The sequence below is a fragment of the Alligator sinensis genome, unplaced genomic scaffold, assembly GCF_000455745.1.
Source record: "Alligator sinensis unplaced genomic scaffold, ASM45574v1 scaffold1462_1, whole genome shotgun sequence".
Taxonomy (NCBI): domain Eukaryota; kingdom Metazoa; phylum Chordata; order Crocodylia; family Alligatoridae; genus Alligator; species Alligator sinensis.
This window is the reverse complement of record NW_005842850.1, coordinates 491,263-506,297: the sequence shown is the minus strand read 5'-3', so window position 1 is coordinate 506,297 and position 15,035 is coordinate 491,263. Positions and strand designations below refer to the sequence as shown.

General features: G+C 50.6%; 2 protein-coding genes across 3 annotated transcripts in view; one reads left to right on the top strand and one right to left on the bottom strand.

Moving 5' to 3' along the window:
• Positions 1 to 14,328, top strand: part of NCAPH (non-SMC condensin I complex subunit H) — a 23,555-nt gene extending 9,227 nt beyond the window's left edge. For both annotated transcript variants that reach the window (XM_006035532.2, XM_006035534.3), the window contains 11 exons: positions 1 to 82; positions 1,430 to 1,635; positions 4,089 to 4,237; positions 7,881 to 7,987; positions 8,676 to 8,798; positions 9,116 to 9,223; positions 10,047 to 10,214; positions 10,345 to 10,461; positions 12,218 to 12,300; positions 12,723 to 12,798; positions 13,605 to 14,328. In XM_006035532.2, the coding sequence (XP_006035594.1) occupies positions 1 to 82; positions 1,430 to 1,635; positions 4,089 to 4,237; positions 7,881 to 7,987; positions 8,676 to 8,798; positions 9,116 to 9,223; positions 10,047 to 10,214; positions 10,345 to 10,461; positions 12,218 to 12,300; positions 12,723 to 12,798; positions 13,605 to 13,664 (1,279 nt within the window). In that variant the 3' untranslated portion in view covers positions 13,665 to 14,328. The remainder of the gene's footprint in view (positions 83 to 1,429; positions 1,636 to 4,088; positions 4,238 to 7,880; positions 7,988 to 8,675; positions 8,799 to 9,115; positions 9,224 to 10,046; positions 10,215 to 10,344; positions 10,462 to 12,217; positions 12,301 to 12,722; positions 12,799 to 13,604) is intronic.
• Positions 9,256 to 15,035, bottom strand: part of LOC102371085 — a 28,140-nt gene continuing 22,360 nt past the window's right edge. Inside the window, exon 3 of the mRNA XM_006035545.2 lies at positions 9,256 to 9,691. The gene's annotated coding sequence lies outside the window, so the exon portion shown is untranslated. The remainder of the gene's footprint in view (positions 9,692 to 15,035) is intronic.

The window sequence follows — 15,035 nt, the reverse complement described above, 5'->3', positions numbered from 1 at the left end:
GAAGTGCATGGAGAACCGTCCCATCTGCCCTTCCCTTACTAGCCTCCGGTTCAACGAATGGGACAGCGAATCTCACAACGAGGTGAGTTTGAGGCACATGAGTTGTTGGGAGTCGTTCATGCCCCACGTGAGCCGTAGTCTACCAGAGTTTGCACAGAGCTTATCCCCTTCACGCAGGGGTTTAGACAGTGACCTCTGGAGGTCCCTTCCAGCCGGACTCCTCTGTTCCTATGAAAGGCCTCTTTGGGGTGAGAAAATGGGGAACTTTTTTCTGCATCAGTTCACTGGGGGACTATAGGCCATGTTTGCTCTGTGTCCTTGAGGGATTGGGTCTCAGACCAACTCAAGCTGCTTGGAATGGCTCAGAGTGGAAAATGGGGTTCTCCCGTCACCACTTTAGAATTGGCTTGCCATTGTTCTATTTTCTTTTGCCTTGTTACAGCTTTTCCTCACAAGTCTCTTTAACCACTTCGCTAAGAAAAGAGGGAAGTGGGAAGGGACTGTGGATTTCTTGCTCTCAAATACAATGCACTTCCTTTTTTTGGAAGGCAGAAGGTAGGGGAGGAAAGGATTTCTTCCCCCAACTATTTTTTTTGGTGGTGGGTTTGTTTCCTACCCCACCATGGAGAGGCAGTGCTGCAAGATGGCTGCCAGCTTTGTGGGACAGCAGGCAAGAGGGCCAAAAACCTATTTCCAATTTGAGTGGCTCTGAAAGGGCTAACTCTAGGACCCCCCCCCCTCCGCCCCCAACTTGCTGCCTGACAGAAGCTGGCAGCCATCTTGCAGCACAGTGTTTCCATATTTCTATTTCAGCAAAGACCATCAGATTCCCTGCTTAAGGCACCTCCATTTTAAAGGGCTGATTTTTTTTGCGGCGTGGGGGAATGCTAATAAATACAAGTTTAGCTATAACAGCAAAAACACATCTAGTACATAAGTTAGATCAGTTGTGATTTGCTATTCTTAAGCCAAAACCACAAATACACCCTTAGATACACTGTGAAGATCTCAAGGTCTTCTTGTATAATGCCTCCTCTTGGGCTTTCTGCTCAGTTTAATGTAATCATTTAATGTGATCATTCATTAATGTGAATGAATGCACCACTGCTTTTAGCTGGTGCCTTCATTGCTTCTGTTCTACTTAACTGGGCTGCTTGTAACATCCACAAAGCCTTGCTCAAATCTTTCGGAAGCAGGCTTTGAGGTTGCCTGCATTAGCCACCTTTCTGTAGTTGGACCACTTGAAAATCAGTTTGTCACCAGCCTTGGCTGTCGTGGCTTGTGGTGTTAAGCACATGTTTTAACAGTGCCCTACCTCGGAAGTCCATGTGACCTGGTATCGAATCCTGTCTCGGAATATGTAACTTATCGCTCTTTCCCCTCTCATGCTCTTTTCCTCTTGCTTTTGGCTGCTGTTCCTGGGCTGCAGTCGGTGTCGGCTCTGCTGGAAAAATTCAAGAAGAGTGACCAGGTGTTCAATGTCAACGCTGACGTGGAGGATGAGCCTGAGGACTGTGCTGATGCCCCTGTGATGGATGACTTTGATGCAGACCTGCTAGACAAGACTATGGCAGGAGATATGGGCAAGTTTGCACAGGATCCTGAGGCCTTCAAGATGGCACATGAAGGCACCAAGTGAGTGGTTTGAAAGGGTAGCATTGTTAGACTGTAGGTCATAGGGATTTCTTGCTCAAGGAATGAGCCTTGGTGACTTGCTGGAGAGAGAATACCCTGTTTGCATTATCCATATTCAACTGTGCTGCCTTCTCCTCAAAAGGCTCCTCCCAGCCTCTGAAATGCTTTAAATACCCTATGCATTTAAAATGCCTTTACCACATGTACTCACATGATACACACATGGCCCCAGTAATTGGAGACAAAGGGCTAGACGGGACCTTGAGAGGTCATCTAGTCCAACCCCTGCCTAAGGCAGGATCGCCTGTATCCAAACCATCCTGTCCAAATCCATTGGCCAGCTTCTTAACAAAACTACAGTTACGCCTGACCCAACATGAGACATCACATGAAAACCTGCTATGAGGGAAGAAGGGGACCATGGTACCCAATGTCCAGCTACTGCAGAGATTGTTAAATACCCTCCAAATAGTCTGTAGTGGATTGCATGGCCTTCTTCTTGGGAAGGCAGTCTTCCCACTTCTCCCCAGTCCGTACCAATCTGACCATGGGGTAAAATTTCTTCCTTACCTCAAATCTGGCATTGGTCTAACCCTGAGTAGAGGGGCAAGACCTTCTGGCTTTAAGTCTCAGCAGGAGCATTGGCACAGCCCAGTAGTCATCCCCAGGTTGGGCCGCAACCAACACTTATAGTTTCATAGTTGGTAGGGTCAGAAGGGACCTGAGCAGATCATCAAGTCCGACCCCCTGCCATGCCAGGAAAGAGTACTGGGGTCAAATGACCCCGGCAAGGTGTTCATCTAGTCTTCTCTTAAAGACCTCCAGGGTAGGAGCCAGCACCACTTCTCTTGGAAGTTGGTTCCAGATCCTAGCCGCCCTGACAGTGAAGTAGTGCCTCCTGATGTCTAGTCTGAATCTACCCTCTGCCAGCTCGTGACCGTTATTTCTAGTCACTCCTGGTAGTGCTTGGGGGAACAGGGACTCCCCCAATGCCTGGTGGTCCCCTCTGACTAGTTTGTAAATGGCCACTAGATCCCCCTTGAGCCTTCTCTTGTGGAGACTGAACAGGTTCAGGTCCCTTAGCCTCTGCTTGTAGGGCCTGCCCTGATGACCCCTGATCATGTGGGTGGCCCTCCTCTGGACCCTCTCCATGTTGTCCACATCCCTCCTGAAGTGTGGTGCCCAGAACTGGACGCAGTACTCCAACTGCAGCCTGACCAGTGTGGCGTAGAGGGGGAGGATCACCTCCTTGGACCTGCTTGATGCCTCTGAGGTAGGCTTAAGGCCTCTGATGCATGCAGCAGCAGGATTGTGGAGGCAGAGCCCCCCTCAGCCTCATGTGGCAACCAGCAAAGCCCAAAATACTGGGAAAGCCCTATAGTGGAGCATAAGCATAGCTACATCTAGTTGGCACCTGTCCCCAGTTGGTGCCTGTCCAATGTTCTTGAACACCTCTGGTGAAGGAGAGTCCACAGCTCCCCTGGGCATCTATTCCACTCCCTCACTGCTCTACCAGGGAAGAAGCTTTTCCTGAGATCCAGTCTAAATCTTTTGCTGCCACTTCCAGCCATCGGTCCATGTCCTCCTCTGCAGCAAGAGAGAGGGTTTTTTTTCCCCCTCTTCTTTATGGCAGTCCCTCAAGTCTTTGAAGACTGCTATCATGTTTTCTCAACTGCCTTGTCTGCAAGCTGAACATACAAGGAGAGTCTGAAGGAGCTAGGTATGACTTGCCTTCCAAGCCCTCAATCCTCTGCCACTTGCCCCTGGACCCTCTCCAACTGTTCCATGTCCTCTTTAGAATGTGGAGCCCAGAACTGCATGCAGTACTGCAGATGAGGTCTAACCAGTGCAGACTAGAGGCACGATTAGTTACCTCCCATGACTTGCATCAGTAGAAACATCAGGTACATATGAAAAGAGCATTGGCCTTTATGCAGCTGTGTTGCACTTCAGACTCCTACCAAGTCTGTGGTCTGCCAAGGCTCCCATATCCCTCTCCATAGAGCTGCCATCCAACCAAGTGTCACCCACTTTATTTTTGGGGTTTTGATTATTCTTCCCACAGTGCAGTGCCTTGTCTTATCAGCATTGAACTTCATCTTGTCAGCTCCAGCCCAGCTTTCTAACCTGTCAATCCTTCTGAACTGTGCTCCCATCCTCCAACATGTTCACAATCCTTTCCAGTTTCATGTTGTCTGTACACTTGCTTGAAGTTTCTATGCTGGCATCCACATAATTAATAAATCAACCCTCCAAAATCAGGGCATGTTTTGAGGCTTGTCTGTGCTAACACTTGGGAAAGCCAGTGATGGGGAGGAGCAGCCCATATCTGAATGAGATCTTGTCTGGCAGGCATATGCCTGTCCTGCTGTCCCCTGCATTGGGCAGTGGTGTCTTTTGAATGGAGTGACTTATCTGTATTCTAACCATATCACCTTGCATTCTCTTTCCAGGAAGGACGTGATCCCTCTGGGTGAGGGAGACATCACCACCATGTGCCTCCAGCTCTCCATGAAACCAGGGGAATATTCTTACTTCAGCCCCCAGATTATGTCAATGTGGGCTGGCCCAGAGCACTGGAGATTCAAACCTCGTCATAAATGTACGTATGTCCATAGGAGGCCATTCAGACTGTGGATCTGGGCCCAAGCTTATGCATCTGTGGAGGGCTGGCATCCTAGCCACTGAATGAGGAGTGCGGGCATAGCATTGCTCTCCAGTTAGGCTTTTAACCAGTGTGAGAACATGATGGCTCTTCTAGCTCCTCTTGCCCATGAAAAGGTTTCACAACTAGGGTGATTGTGGCAGAGTGGAGGTGATCTCTACTACATACTGTTCAATGTTAACCTTCCCTCAGTTGTTGATGAGATGGTAGCTTTTGGCTGAGGAACCACTGAAACAGTTGAGTGTGAGGTGAGCTCCTACCTGCTGTCTGGGGCCTCTTGATGAGGCTTATGGTATGATTCATAGATTGTTAGGGGCTGGAAGGGGCCTCGCAGATCATCTGGTCCAGCCCCCCAGCTTTAGGCAGGAAGACAACTGGGGTTAGGTGACCCCAGCGAGAGACTTAGACAGTCACCCTCTTGAAAACCTCCAGGGTAGGTGACTGCATCACCTCTGGAGGGAGTCTATTCTGCAGTCTGGACACCCTGGTTGTGAAGGGGTTTCTTCTGGTATTAAGCCTGAAGCGGCCTTCCAGGAGTTCGTATCCATTGGTCTCGGTCTTCCCTGGGGGTGCCCTAGTGAACAGTTGTTCACTGAGCTCCTGATGCACTTCTGTGATTATGGTGGTAAGCCGCTATTAAGTCCCCTCTCAACCTTCTTTTTAGTCTAAAGAGGCCCAGGTCCCTCAGCCTTTCCTCATATCGCTTGCCTTGCAAGTCTTTGATCATACAGGTGGCTCTTTGGATCCTCTCAAGTTTTTCCATGTCCTTATTGAAGTGCACTGCCCAGAACTGGATGCAGTACTCCAACCGCAGTCTCACCAGTGCTGAGTATAGCGGGAGTATCACTTCCTTAATTTTACACAAGATGCATCGGTTGATGCATGCCAGCGTGTTATTTGCCCTGCTGACCACCGCCTTGCACTGACGGCTCATTCATGCGATGGTCAATCATTACCACTAGGTCCCTTTGGGCCGTGGTGTAAGTCAAGCTATCACCACCAAGCCTGTATGTATGCTAAGGGTTGTTTGCCCCCAGATGGAGCGCCTTACACTTGGGCAGACCAGAACCAGATGAAGTTTAACACTTCCAACTCTTGAGCCTGTCCAGGTCCACCTGTATCTGCAGCCTATCTTCTGACATGACCACACTGCCTCATAACTTGGTGTTGTCTGTGAACTTGGCCAGCGAACTCTTCACTCCCCCATCCAAATCATTGATAAAGATGTTGAAAAGCACCGGTCCAAGCACGGACCCGTGAGGGACACCACTGGCCACTTTGCACTGGGATGACAGATCAGCTCTAGAGAACTCTCTGGGTCCTACCCTGTAGTCAGTTTGCCGCCCACTGAACTGTCGAGCAGCTGAGCCCACAATCTTCCAGTTTTTCCCACAAGGGTATCGTGGGATACTAGACCAAACATCTTTTGGAAGTCTAGGTGTATAACATCTACCTAGTCTCCCATATCCAGGTGGCGAGAGACCTGATCGTAGAAGAAAATGAGATTGGTGAGACAAGACCTACCTGTGACAAAGTCATGCTGGCTGTCGTTCAAAATCTTGCCTTCTGCAAGCATATTGCAGAAGGTAAGATTCTGAATGACAGATGCACAGATTCTTTTATGACCTTTTTTAGGATTTTCCCTGAGCTGGAGGTTAGGCTGATTGGCTTATAGTTGCCTGGGTGCTCCTTCTTCCCCTTCTTGAAGATGGGCACGATGTTGACCTTCTTCCAATCCTCAGGGATTTCCCCTGTGTGCCATGAATTCTGAAAGAGCTTTGCCAGGGGTTCAGCCAGCTCCTTCAGCACTTCCAGATGAAGTCCACCTGGCCCTGCTGACTTACAAATGTCTAGCTTTTCTAGTTGGTATTGCATCCACAGTGGGGAGGCTGTCAGTCCTGGCATTTCCCCTATAAGCCTCATCTCACTTGAGTTTCCCCTTGTTGCGGTATTTCACCAGACCAAAGTGGGCGTTCAAGAGTTCAGTTTTTTTCCTGAACGTTGGTTCCTGCTTAACACCTTGGGACAGCCAGTGGTCCCACAATTCCATTTGTTTTCCTTCTGCCTACATACCTAAAGAAGGACGTCTTATTGTCCTTGACTCCCATGGCTAACCTAAACTCAGTCACCTTCCCTACAAGTACTGGCCACTGTTTTTGTATAGTTCTCCTTGAGGACCATCCCTAGATTCCACTGTGCATACACCTTTTTCTTTAACAGGACCGCAATGTCCCTATTAAGCCAGGAGGGCTTGCCAGCCCTTCTACCTTTCCTCTTTGCAGAAATGGTCTTCTTTTGTGCTTTGAGTATTGTATCCTTGAGCAACGACCACTTTTTGTGCACCCCATTCACCTTCCCTTCGTGGTCCCGCATTGCCTCCCTTACTAACTCTCTGAGCCTGTCAAAGTCAGCATTTTTGAAGTCCAGGACTTCAATCCTGCTGGTTGATTTGTCGACCTTGCGGGAGACAGTAAATCTGATAATTTCATAGTCACTGTCCCCCAGGTTACCCTCCATGTTCAAGCCACACACCGGATCATCTCCCTTGGCCAAGACCAAGCCTAGGAGAGCATTACCTCTAGTTGGCCCTTACACTTCTTGGGTCAGGAAGAGCTCTGCTATCACAGACGGTCAGGAAACTGTGAATGATCTGACCTAGCCAAGTGTTCCTTCCAATCTATGGGTAATTGAAGTCGCCTGTGACAACCAAGTCCCTTGCATGCATGGCTTCTGTCAGTTCTCGAGAACTACAGATCCAGCTCCTCCCCTTGGTTTGGCCTGTAGTAAATATTTGGACCAGTATTGTGTTTATATAGTGAAGCAAATAATGCACCTATCTGATTTAGAAACGCTTGGATGCTTATCTTGCTGGTGTGTCCTGCCCGGCACGCCCTCAGCTCCCTACGAGTGTCCCTGTGTTCACCTGCCCTCTCTCTCGGCCCAGCTCTTGGCTCTTCAGTGGGGGATCGTCGGCTCCTGGGGGCACAACAGGTGTGAACCCACGCATCTCTGCCAGGGAGCAGGCAACACACTTATAGGAATATCTTTACTATAAATATGCTTTCATGTAAGCAACATTTTTTTGCTGCTGTTCTTACAAGGGTCTGGGGTCTAGCCTGGTTGCTGTTCTGCAATACCAGGAAGTTCCTGCTGCCACTCCCAGGATGTCACACTTTCTGGATGCTCTGTGTTCCCAGGAGGGCTTGTTATATGTCAGGCAACGGGCCATGATGCTGGAGAGAACTTGTATTTGGCCTTCCAAAAACAAATAGTGAATTTGGAGGCATGAAAATACAGAATCCAAGTGTAGCTTACAGCCACCCTCAGATGCCCAAGATCAAGCAATTTTCTGCTTGTAGAATAGAAAGGCTGATGTCATTTTGGAGTCTAGTTTCCCTGCTATTGCAGAGAAGCTCTCCTCATCTGGGGAGGAGTGTAGAGTATCTCCCTCTGCCTGACCCTTCCCTGAGGAACAGTGAGAGAATTTTTAGCAGTACTCGCAAACTGTCTAAATTCTCCTGCACCCAAAACTGACCTGCAACCTCCCTTTCCCCACTTCCCCCTTGCCTTTTCTTCGTAGTGGAGGCAGGTGCTGATAAAGAGATCAGGAAGAAGAGTGCCAAGAAAGTCTTTGAAATCAACTTTGATGAGGATGTCAACTTTGAACCCTATTTCCAGGAGACCAGGGTATGTGCTGGACTCGAGTGTGGGGCATAGCTTCTGACTTTTTTTTTTTAACCTCAGGGTTTCTTTCATACAGCTCCTGTAGACTAAGAATCTGGCTCTAAAGCTAGCCCTGAACTTTCTAATTGCTTGTTAATTTACAAGTGTGGCTAGCTGTGGGGTCTGAAAGCCACACTAGCTTCTTCCTGGTATCTTTCCCCTCCAGAAAGGAAGTATTTTAGATCCAATTTTGCCTTCTGGCAGGGGGGAGGGGGTGTCTTCAGAAACAGTTAGCAAATACGTATGAAGTGGAAGCTAGCTTATTCTTGCACAGCTTTCTAGGACAAACAGGAATGAAGGGGGCCTAGTGTTCACCTCTTTGTCAACATGGTTATTTATATCATATTTAATAATGCCATGGTGCCCCACTTTGTTCCCTTTCATAAGAGCCTCAATTTGTAGTTGGACCACTGCTAGTTTTAAGGTTTCTCTTAAATTACCCCTATTTTACTGAGGAACATGAAGCTTTGAGGATCCACTTCTGCATCCTTTGTTTTTAAAGTTCTAGATGTGCAAGCAACTTAGTGCTGAGGGTAGAACTTGGAGCTCCCACATACTGGGAAGTGGGAGAGGTCTGAGGTGGATTTCCTCAAGGCTTGAGGTACTTGATCTGGAATTGGCCCTGGTGTAACACAGCAATGACCTTCAACAGGCAGCTACCACCATGGCCAAATCTGTCCTTGAAAGCCAGAACAAGAAGAGCACGACACTCCCAGCTGACTTCCACTATGACCCCAACAGCCTCACCAGGCTCTTCCTCAAGCCGGATGTCAAGGTGTGTGGTCTCTCTGGCTCCTACTGGTGTTTAGCTGCTGGCCCAAGGTTCTCCAGCAGGGGCATATAGTGATAGAAGAAGCTGGGCAAGAGAAGGTCCCTTAAATACAGAGGAGTCCATCACTGACGCTTAGCAGGCTGTGGTTGTTTGTGTGGGACGAAGAGGGGAGGATGTGAGAGCAGGTGATGCAGTAGGCTTGGAGAAGAGAGAACCTGGGTGCCTTTGGGGGTGAGAGAACATGGCTGGATTGTCCCAGTTGGGTTGCATAGCCCATCTAGCCTGTCTCGCCCAGCTGTTACTGTCTGTCTTCTCCTTAGCTGTGGAGGATGTCCATGCAGAGCAGCTCCTCGGATCACAGTGATGACATTGGAGAGTATGATTACAACAACCCCAATGACACTTCCAACTTCTGTCCTGCTTCCCAGGTAACTGGGATGGGGCCAGGGTCTTTGCTTTGACTAAAATCCACCCCCCTTCAGACAGTATACTTTCTCTCTGCTCCAATAATATTGAGGTCAGGCTGACTCTGAGCTTCTCAGCTTCAATGGCCACCTCTGCTAAGACACTGTTCCATGCTTATTCCTCTTTGCCTGTGACAAACCTTCTGCTCCCTTTCACACAGCTATACCTCAAGCAGGTCTTTCTTCTGGCTTCCCATGCATTTTGGGTTGCCAGTAAAGTGACCTGTTTTGGTCTCTGAAAACGTCATGGACTTTCTTCCAGGCTCTGGCAGACCCCTCCTGTCACGAGCCTGCGTCTCTCCAGCTTTGGCTATGGCTAGTGGTTGTCCATGAATTCCATCCAGCTCTGAATGCCTTCCTTCACCCTTGCCTTTGCCTGTTTGATGTCTTTCCTGTTTGTCTTGCTCCGGGTACCTTGTTTCCTCACGTGTTCTGGAATATAATATACAGAAAGGCAGAATTAAAAGTTCTTTCCTGCCTATTATACGTGGGGAAAATATGGTAGTTGGGTCTCCATGAAGTCACTTGCTCATGCTTGCAGGAGAGGCTGCAGACAGACACATTGATGTACACAAAGGGGGTCTGTTAGCTTCTTTGCCAGGCAAAGATACAAGATCCCTCTGCATTTCCAAGCCCCCTGGACAAATGTGTCCCTCTTACTCTGGTTCAAGGGCTTGGTTTGGGCATGTGGGGAGAACACCCCACTTGGGTGGGAGGACACAATCTCCCTCAGCTCGGCTCACGTCTATGCGTGCCCTCACCATGTTGTGTTTTGCCTTGTGCTCAGTGTGCCAACAGTGATGATGATGACGATGACCCTGCAGACTTTGGGGGTCAGACTGGGGACTTCGAGCTAACTGCCAACACTGCCCGGGGCTTCAGTCAAGGGATTGATGCCAACAGGGCTGACATCACGACCTACGGGGAGTCCAACCTGGTCACAGAGCCTAAGAAGGTGAGACTAGGCACAGGGTAGCTTGGAGTCAGTCCAGGAAGGTGTTCAGATGTCTGCTTCCCCTACCCCCCAACTCTCCACCTCTGACTGGGGCCTCTGCTCCACCCTAGCCCAGCATGTCTGCCCTCAGGTCAACAAGATTGAGATTCGGTATGCCAAGATGGCCAAGAAGATGGACATGAAGAAACTCAAGCAGACCATGTGGGACCTCCTGACTGAAGCTAAGCAGAAGCAAGTGCTGGCAGAGGTAGGTACAATAAAAAATGCTGGCCCCTTGTCAGGCTGCCCCTGCCACATGGTAACGTGGGAGCCCTGTCTATCCCCTGCATGGCCACACTGAGGAGTCTCACCAGCACATGCAACCTTCTCAAGCCCCACGTGGTACCTGCTCCCCTTCCCTCTGGTATAGATTGGCCTGTTTTGGGGCAATCCATTGTAGACATAAGGGGCATTTTTACACATGCATGCGCCACAGCACCAGGCGCTTTTAAAAGCACCCGGTGCTGCAGTGCATGCATTTGTATAAATGGTGAAATGCACATTGGCACAATGCACCTTCGATGTTCAAAAGTGCACTGCCACCATTTTCTCAGCACTGATGTGTGTTTTGCCACTTAGATGAATGCATGTGATGCAGCGCCGGGCACTTCGGCTTGCATGCTCAGCAGACTTGGTTAATCAAGCCTGCTCTAAGCCTGCACTGAATTTCCTATGTGTATAAATGCCTAAGAGCTTCAAGGACCGCTCGGGGTGCCGATTTGGTCTCCTGCTTTACCAAAGCCTGGATGAGGTTGTGGATAATGCCTGTGGCTCTTTGAGAGGAGATGCTCCTTTTCATAGTTGGTAGGGTCGGAAGGGACCTGAGCAGATCATCAAGTCCGACCCCCTGTCATGGCAGGGAAGAAAGCTGGGGGCAAACGAAAGAGTGCTGGGGTCAAATGACCCTGGTAAGGTGTTCATCCAGCCTTCTTTTGAAGACCCTTGGGGTAGGAGCAAGCACCACTTCCCTTTGGAAGTTAGTTCCAGATCCTAGCCGCCCTGACTATGAAGTAGTGCCTCCTGATATCTAGCCTGAATCTATTCTCTGTCAACTTATGGCCGTTATTCCTTGTTACTCCCAGTAGTGCTCTGGCGAACGGGGACTCTCCCATTGCCTGCTGGTCTGCCATTTTATAGATGGCCACCAGATCCCCTCTCGGCCTTCTCTTGTGGAGGCTGAACAGGTTCAGGTCTCGTAGCCTCTCCCCGTAGGGCCTGCCCTGCCGCCCCCCATCCTCTCTGGACCCTCTCCATGTTATCCACGTCCCTCCTGAAGTGTGGTGCCCAGAATTGGACTCAGTACTCCAACTGCAGCCCGACCAGTGTCGCATAGAGGGGGAGGGTCACCTCTTTGGACTTGCTTGTGATGCATCTGTGGATGCATGACAAGGTGTGGTTAGCCTTCCTGACTGCATCCCCACATTGGCGGCCCATGTTCACCTTGGAGTCATTATATAGACTCCAAGATCCTTTTCTGCCTCTATGCTGACAAGAAGGGAGTTCCCCAGCCTGTAGGCATGCTGCTGGTTCTTTCTCCCTAGGAGAAATTGAATACTGACAGTCAGTAACTGAATCCCATCTTGTTCTCATCTGCCCACCACTGTAACCTGTCCAGATCCAATTGCAGCCTGTCCCTCCTTTCTAGTGTGCCCACCTCTCCCCACATCTTAGTGTTATCTGTGAATTTGAACAAGGGGCTTTTCAGCCCCTTGTCCAAGTCACTGATGAAGATGTTGAACAGTGCGGGCCCGAGGACCCTCTTTTAGAAAGAGCTGTGTCCATTCCCCACCTAGTGGACACCAGGCAGGGCTGGGTCAGGAAAAAGCTGTTTCCCCAGTGATGATTTTTTGCTTGCCACTGTCTGCCAAAACAGCACTCTGAGGTGCTGCGCGAGTGCTTGTGGTGTATGGTGATAATGGAGCTGAGTGTCTGAGCACTGCCTTGTCGTCTTTCTCTCTGAGCAGAACAAAGACGTGGAGGAAGAGGTAGCGGCAGTGGTAACGGGCGAGAAGGTGCTGAGTAACCTCACAAAGGAGCTGCCGTGCAGGTATGTGAGGCACTGTTGCCCATTTCACGGTCCCTACAATAGTGCACCACCTTCCCTATTTGCGGTGCAGTTACAAGTGCGTTGTGGCATAAACGTAACGTGGAGGGGTTTTGAACTTCAGAGCTGCACTTGCTCAATGTGGATAAATAACCAGGGCCAGAGTTGCTGTCTAGTTTGCTTCCTTGAAGACAGCTGGCTGGATCCTGGGCATTTTCCTAAGGGAACCCCTGTTTCTCCTAGATGGAGATCCTTTCCACCCTGGTACTCTATGGGCTGGCTTGCAGGGGAGTGAGGCTGTGCCTCTTATGAGGGGAGCAGCCTCAGACTGGCTGGAACTGGGCTGGGACCTGCCAAGCAGGATGGACTCCCCTGCTGTGGCTCCAGCTGCCAGCTAACCCTCTCCACCGCACTTTGGAATATAGGTTGCCTTCCATGATGGCACAGAACCTCTCCATCCCTCTGGCTTTCTCCTGCCTCCTGCATTTGGCCAATGAGAAGGTGAGTATAGCAACTTCCATGTCCCCTGGTGGCTGCAGGGAGAGGAGTGGGAGTGGTCTCTGCTCCCAAGATCTGGGCACAAATGTGGCTGCTTCAGCTTAGGACCTGATCCACAAGGAAAGTACAAGTGTTGCTCAGGCTGTCTCAGACCATGGAGGGGTGGGATGGAGGCGGACAGATGTCATCTCCTAAAGCCTCTCCTGTGTGCTTTCCCCCTGCTGCTTGGGCAGCTTTCATGGCATAGCATTAAACGCTGCTGGGAATGCCTTTTAGAGCAGGGGTGTTGGCCCATGGGGCAAGCTGGGGCATGGTATGGAGAGATGCATGTGGCACACAGCAAATGAGGGAGCGAGCATAAAGCAGAGCAGCCAATGGGGCAGGGAGTACAGAAACCCCCACAGCTCTAGAGCCTTTTTATCGTGTCCAGCTCTGTCCCGATTGCTGGTGATATGGTCGCTGTGCTCTGCTCACAGCTGTTCCACTGTTGCTGGGCCAGGCTAGAGGGGAAAACTGAGAGGGGAGATAGACCAAAGGCAAGCACTGCCCAGCCAGGCTCCTGACCCTCCAAGCAAATCTCAGTGGGCTTTGCTGTGGAAGCAGCACTGTGGACTGGGAATGGCTGTGACTGCACTGGGCCCATGCCAGGTCAAACTTGACTCATGAGCTCTTTGAAATGTCCCTCCTGCATGTCGGGCAGCTAATAGTTTTCTCCCTGACACACTCAGGTCTTCCAGGTCACACCAGGAAATGGGTCCAGCTTAGTGGGAGCTGGGGGCAAGAGCTCACAGCTTTCTCTTGTCTTTCAGAACCTGAGACTACAGGGCGTGGAGGACCTGTCCGATGTCCTCATCCAGCAAGGGCAGTGAGATGGCAGTGCTGCTGGGAGAGGAGCCACCATCCCCCTCCTCATCCCCCACCCAGCACAGGAACTTGGCTATTGTGCAATGGTGGCTCTTCATTTCTACGTGTCGTCTCTTCTCTTGGTGGATCCCACGGGCTTCTGAGCTTCATGGGGCCCTGGGTTAGGGTGAGCACAGGGGTGCTGCAGCCTCTCCCACCTGTCATCTGCTACTTCACTTGCATTATCCAGCCTGTTAAGTCCTGGGGGTCTCCAGACCCCACTTGCACACAGTAGGCATCCCTTAATCTGCTTTATTGAGGGGGCAGGGGGAGCCTGGAAAGGAGAGCCTGGAGCCCCTGCAGTAGAATGGGGACTAGAATCCCACAAATTAATCCTCCACAGAGCCTCTTGGTATCCTGGCTGCAGCAGTAACAACCCCCTTGGAGGTGCTGCCACCTGCTCTGTGAAAGCACAGCAGTGGCTTCCTGTATATAACCCCACCCTTCCTTGTAATTTAAGTCTCTTGTAATTAGCACCTTTTGCCTGTTTCACCCATAAGATACAGTGGTCCTCTTGTATAGCCCTGCCTTGAAATAAATGGTTGTAATGGTGATGCATGCTGTGCCTGGGAGCCCACAGCAGTGGTTCTTACCTAGGAGTTCTTGCCTGTTGTGCCCCCACCCCCTTGTTCCCCCATGCCCAGCTCCTTGTTCCACTTCACTGGCAGGGCCATGGGCTCCATCTTGTATCTGCCCTAGGCCACTGATGCAGGTGCTCCCATCCTGTGTGGGGTCTTCCCCAGGGCTCTGGCAGCTGCCTCCACTTGCTGACAGCATTGGAAAAGAAGGGTTTACAGCCTGGCCCAGGCTGCAAGGTCAAGAGGATGTGGCGGATGGACTTGCAAGGCATGGTGCACTCAGGACCCTGCAGCCTGATGCAAGCTTCCCCGCCCCCGTGAGGCTCATTGGCAGCAAAACCCAGCCTGAGCTGCAGGTTGGTGAGGGGGGTTGGATCCAGGCTCTCCTGGGCTAATTGCTACATCAGCTGAGTCAACTTGGTTTGAGACCCAAACACACATGTGCCAGGGAACCAGCTAAGCCCCACTGCCATTGGGGCACAGCTGGGGTCTGAGCCCTTTCCTTTGGGGGAGATTGGTACTTTCTACCCAGTATCTTGGCACCAGAAAATTGCAAAGGCTGAGTCCATGTGAACACTTCCTGCTGTAGTACTTGGCTTGTGCTGAAATGTCCAGCAGGCTCTGCTCAGTACCTGGTGCCAGGATCTTGCCACCACCAAGTTCCCAGGGTCCATTCCGTGGGCTATCCCCTTGGCAGGCAGTAGTCCTGGGCTGCCTGTGAGTGTCTTGCCTAGTGTCTAAGCCCAGGCCCAGAGGGAT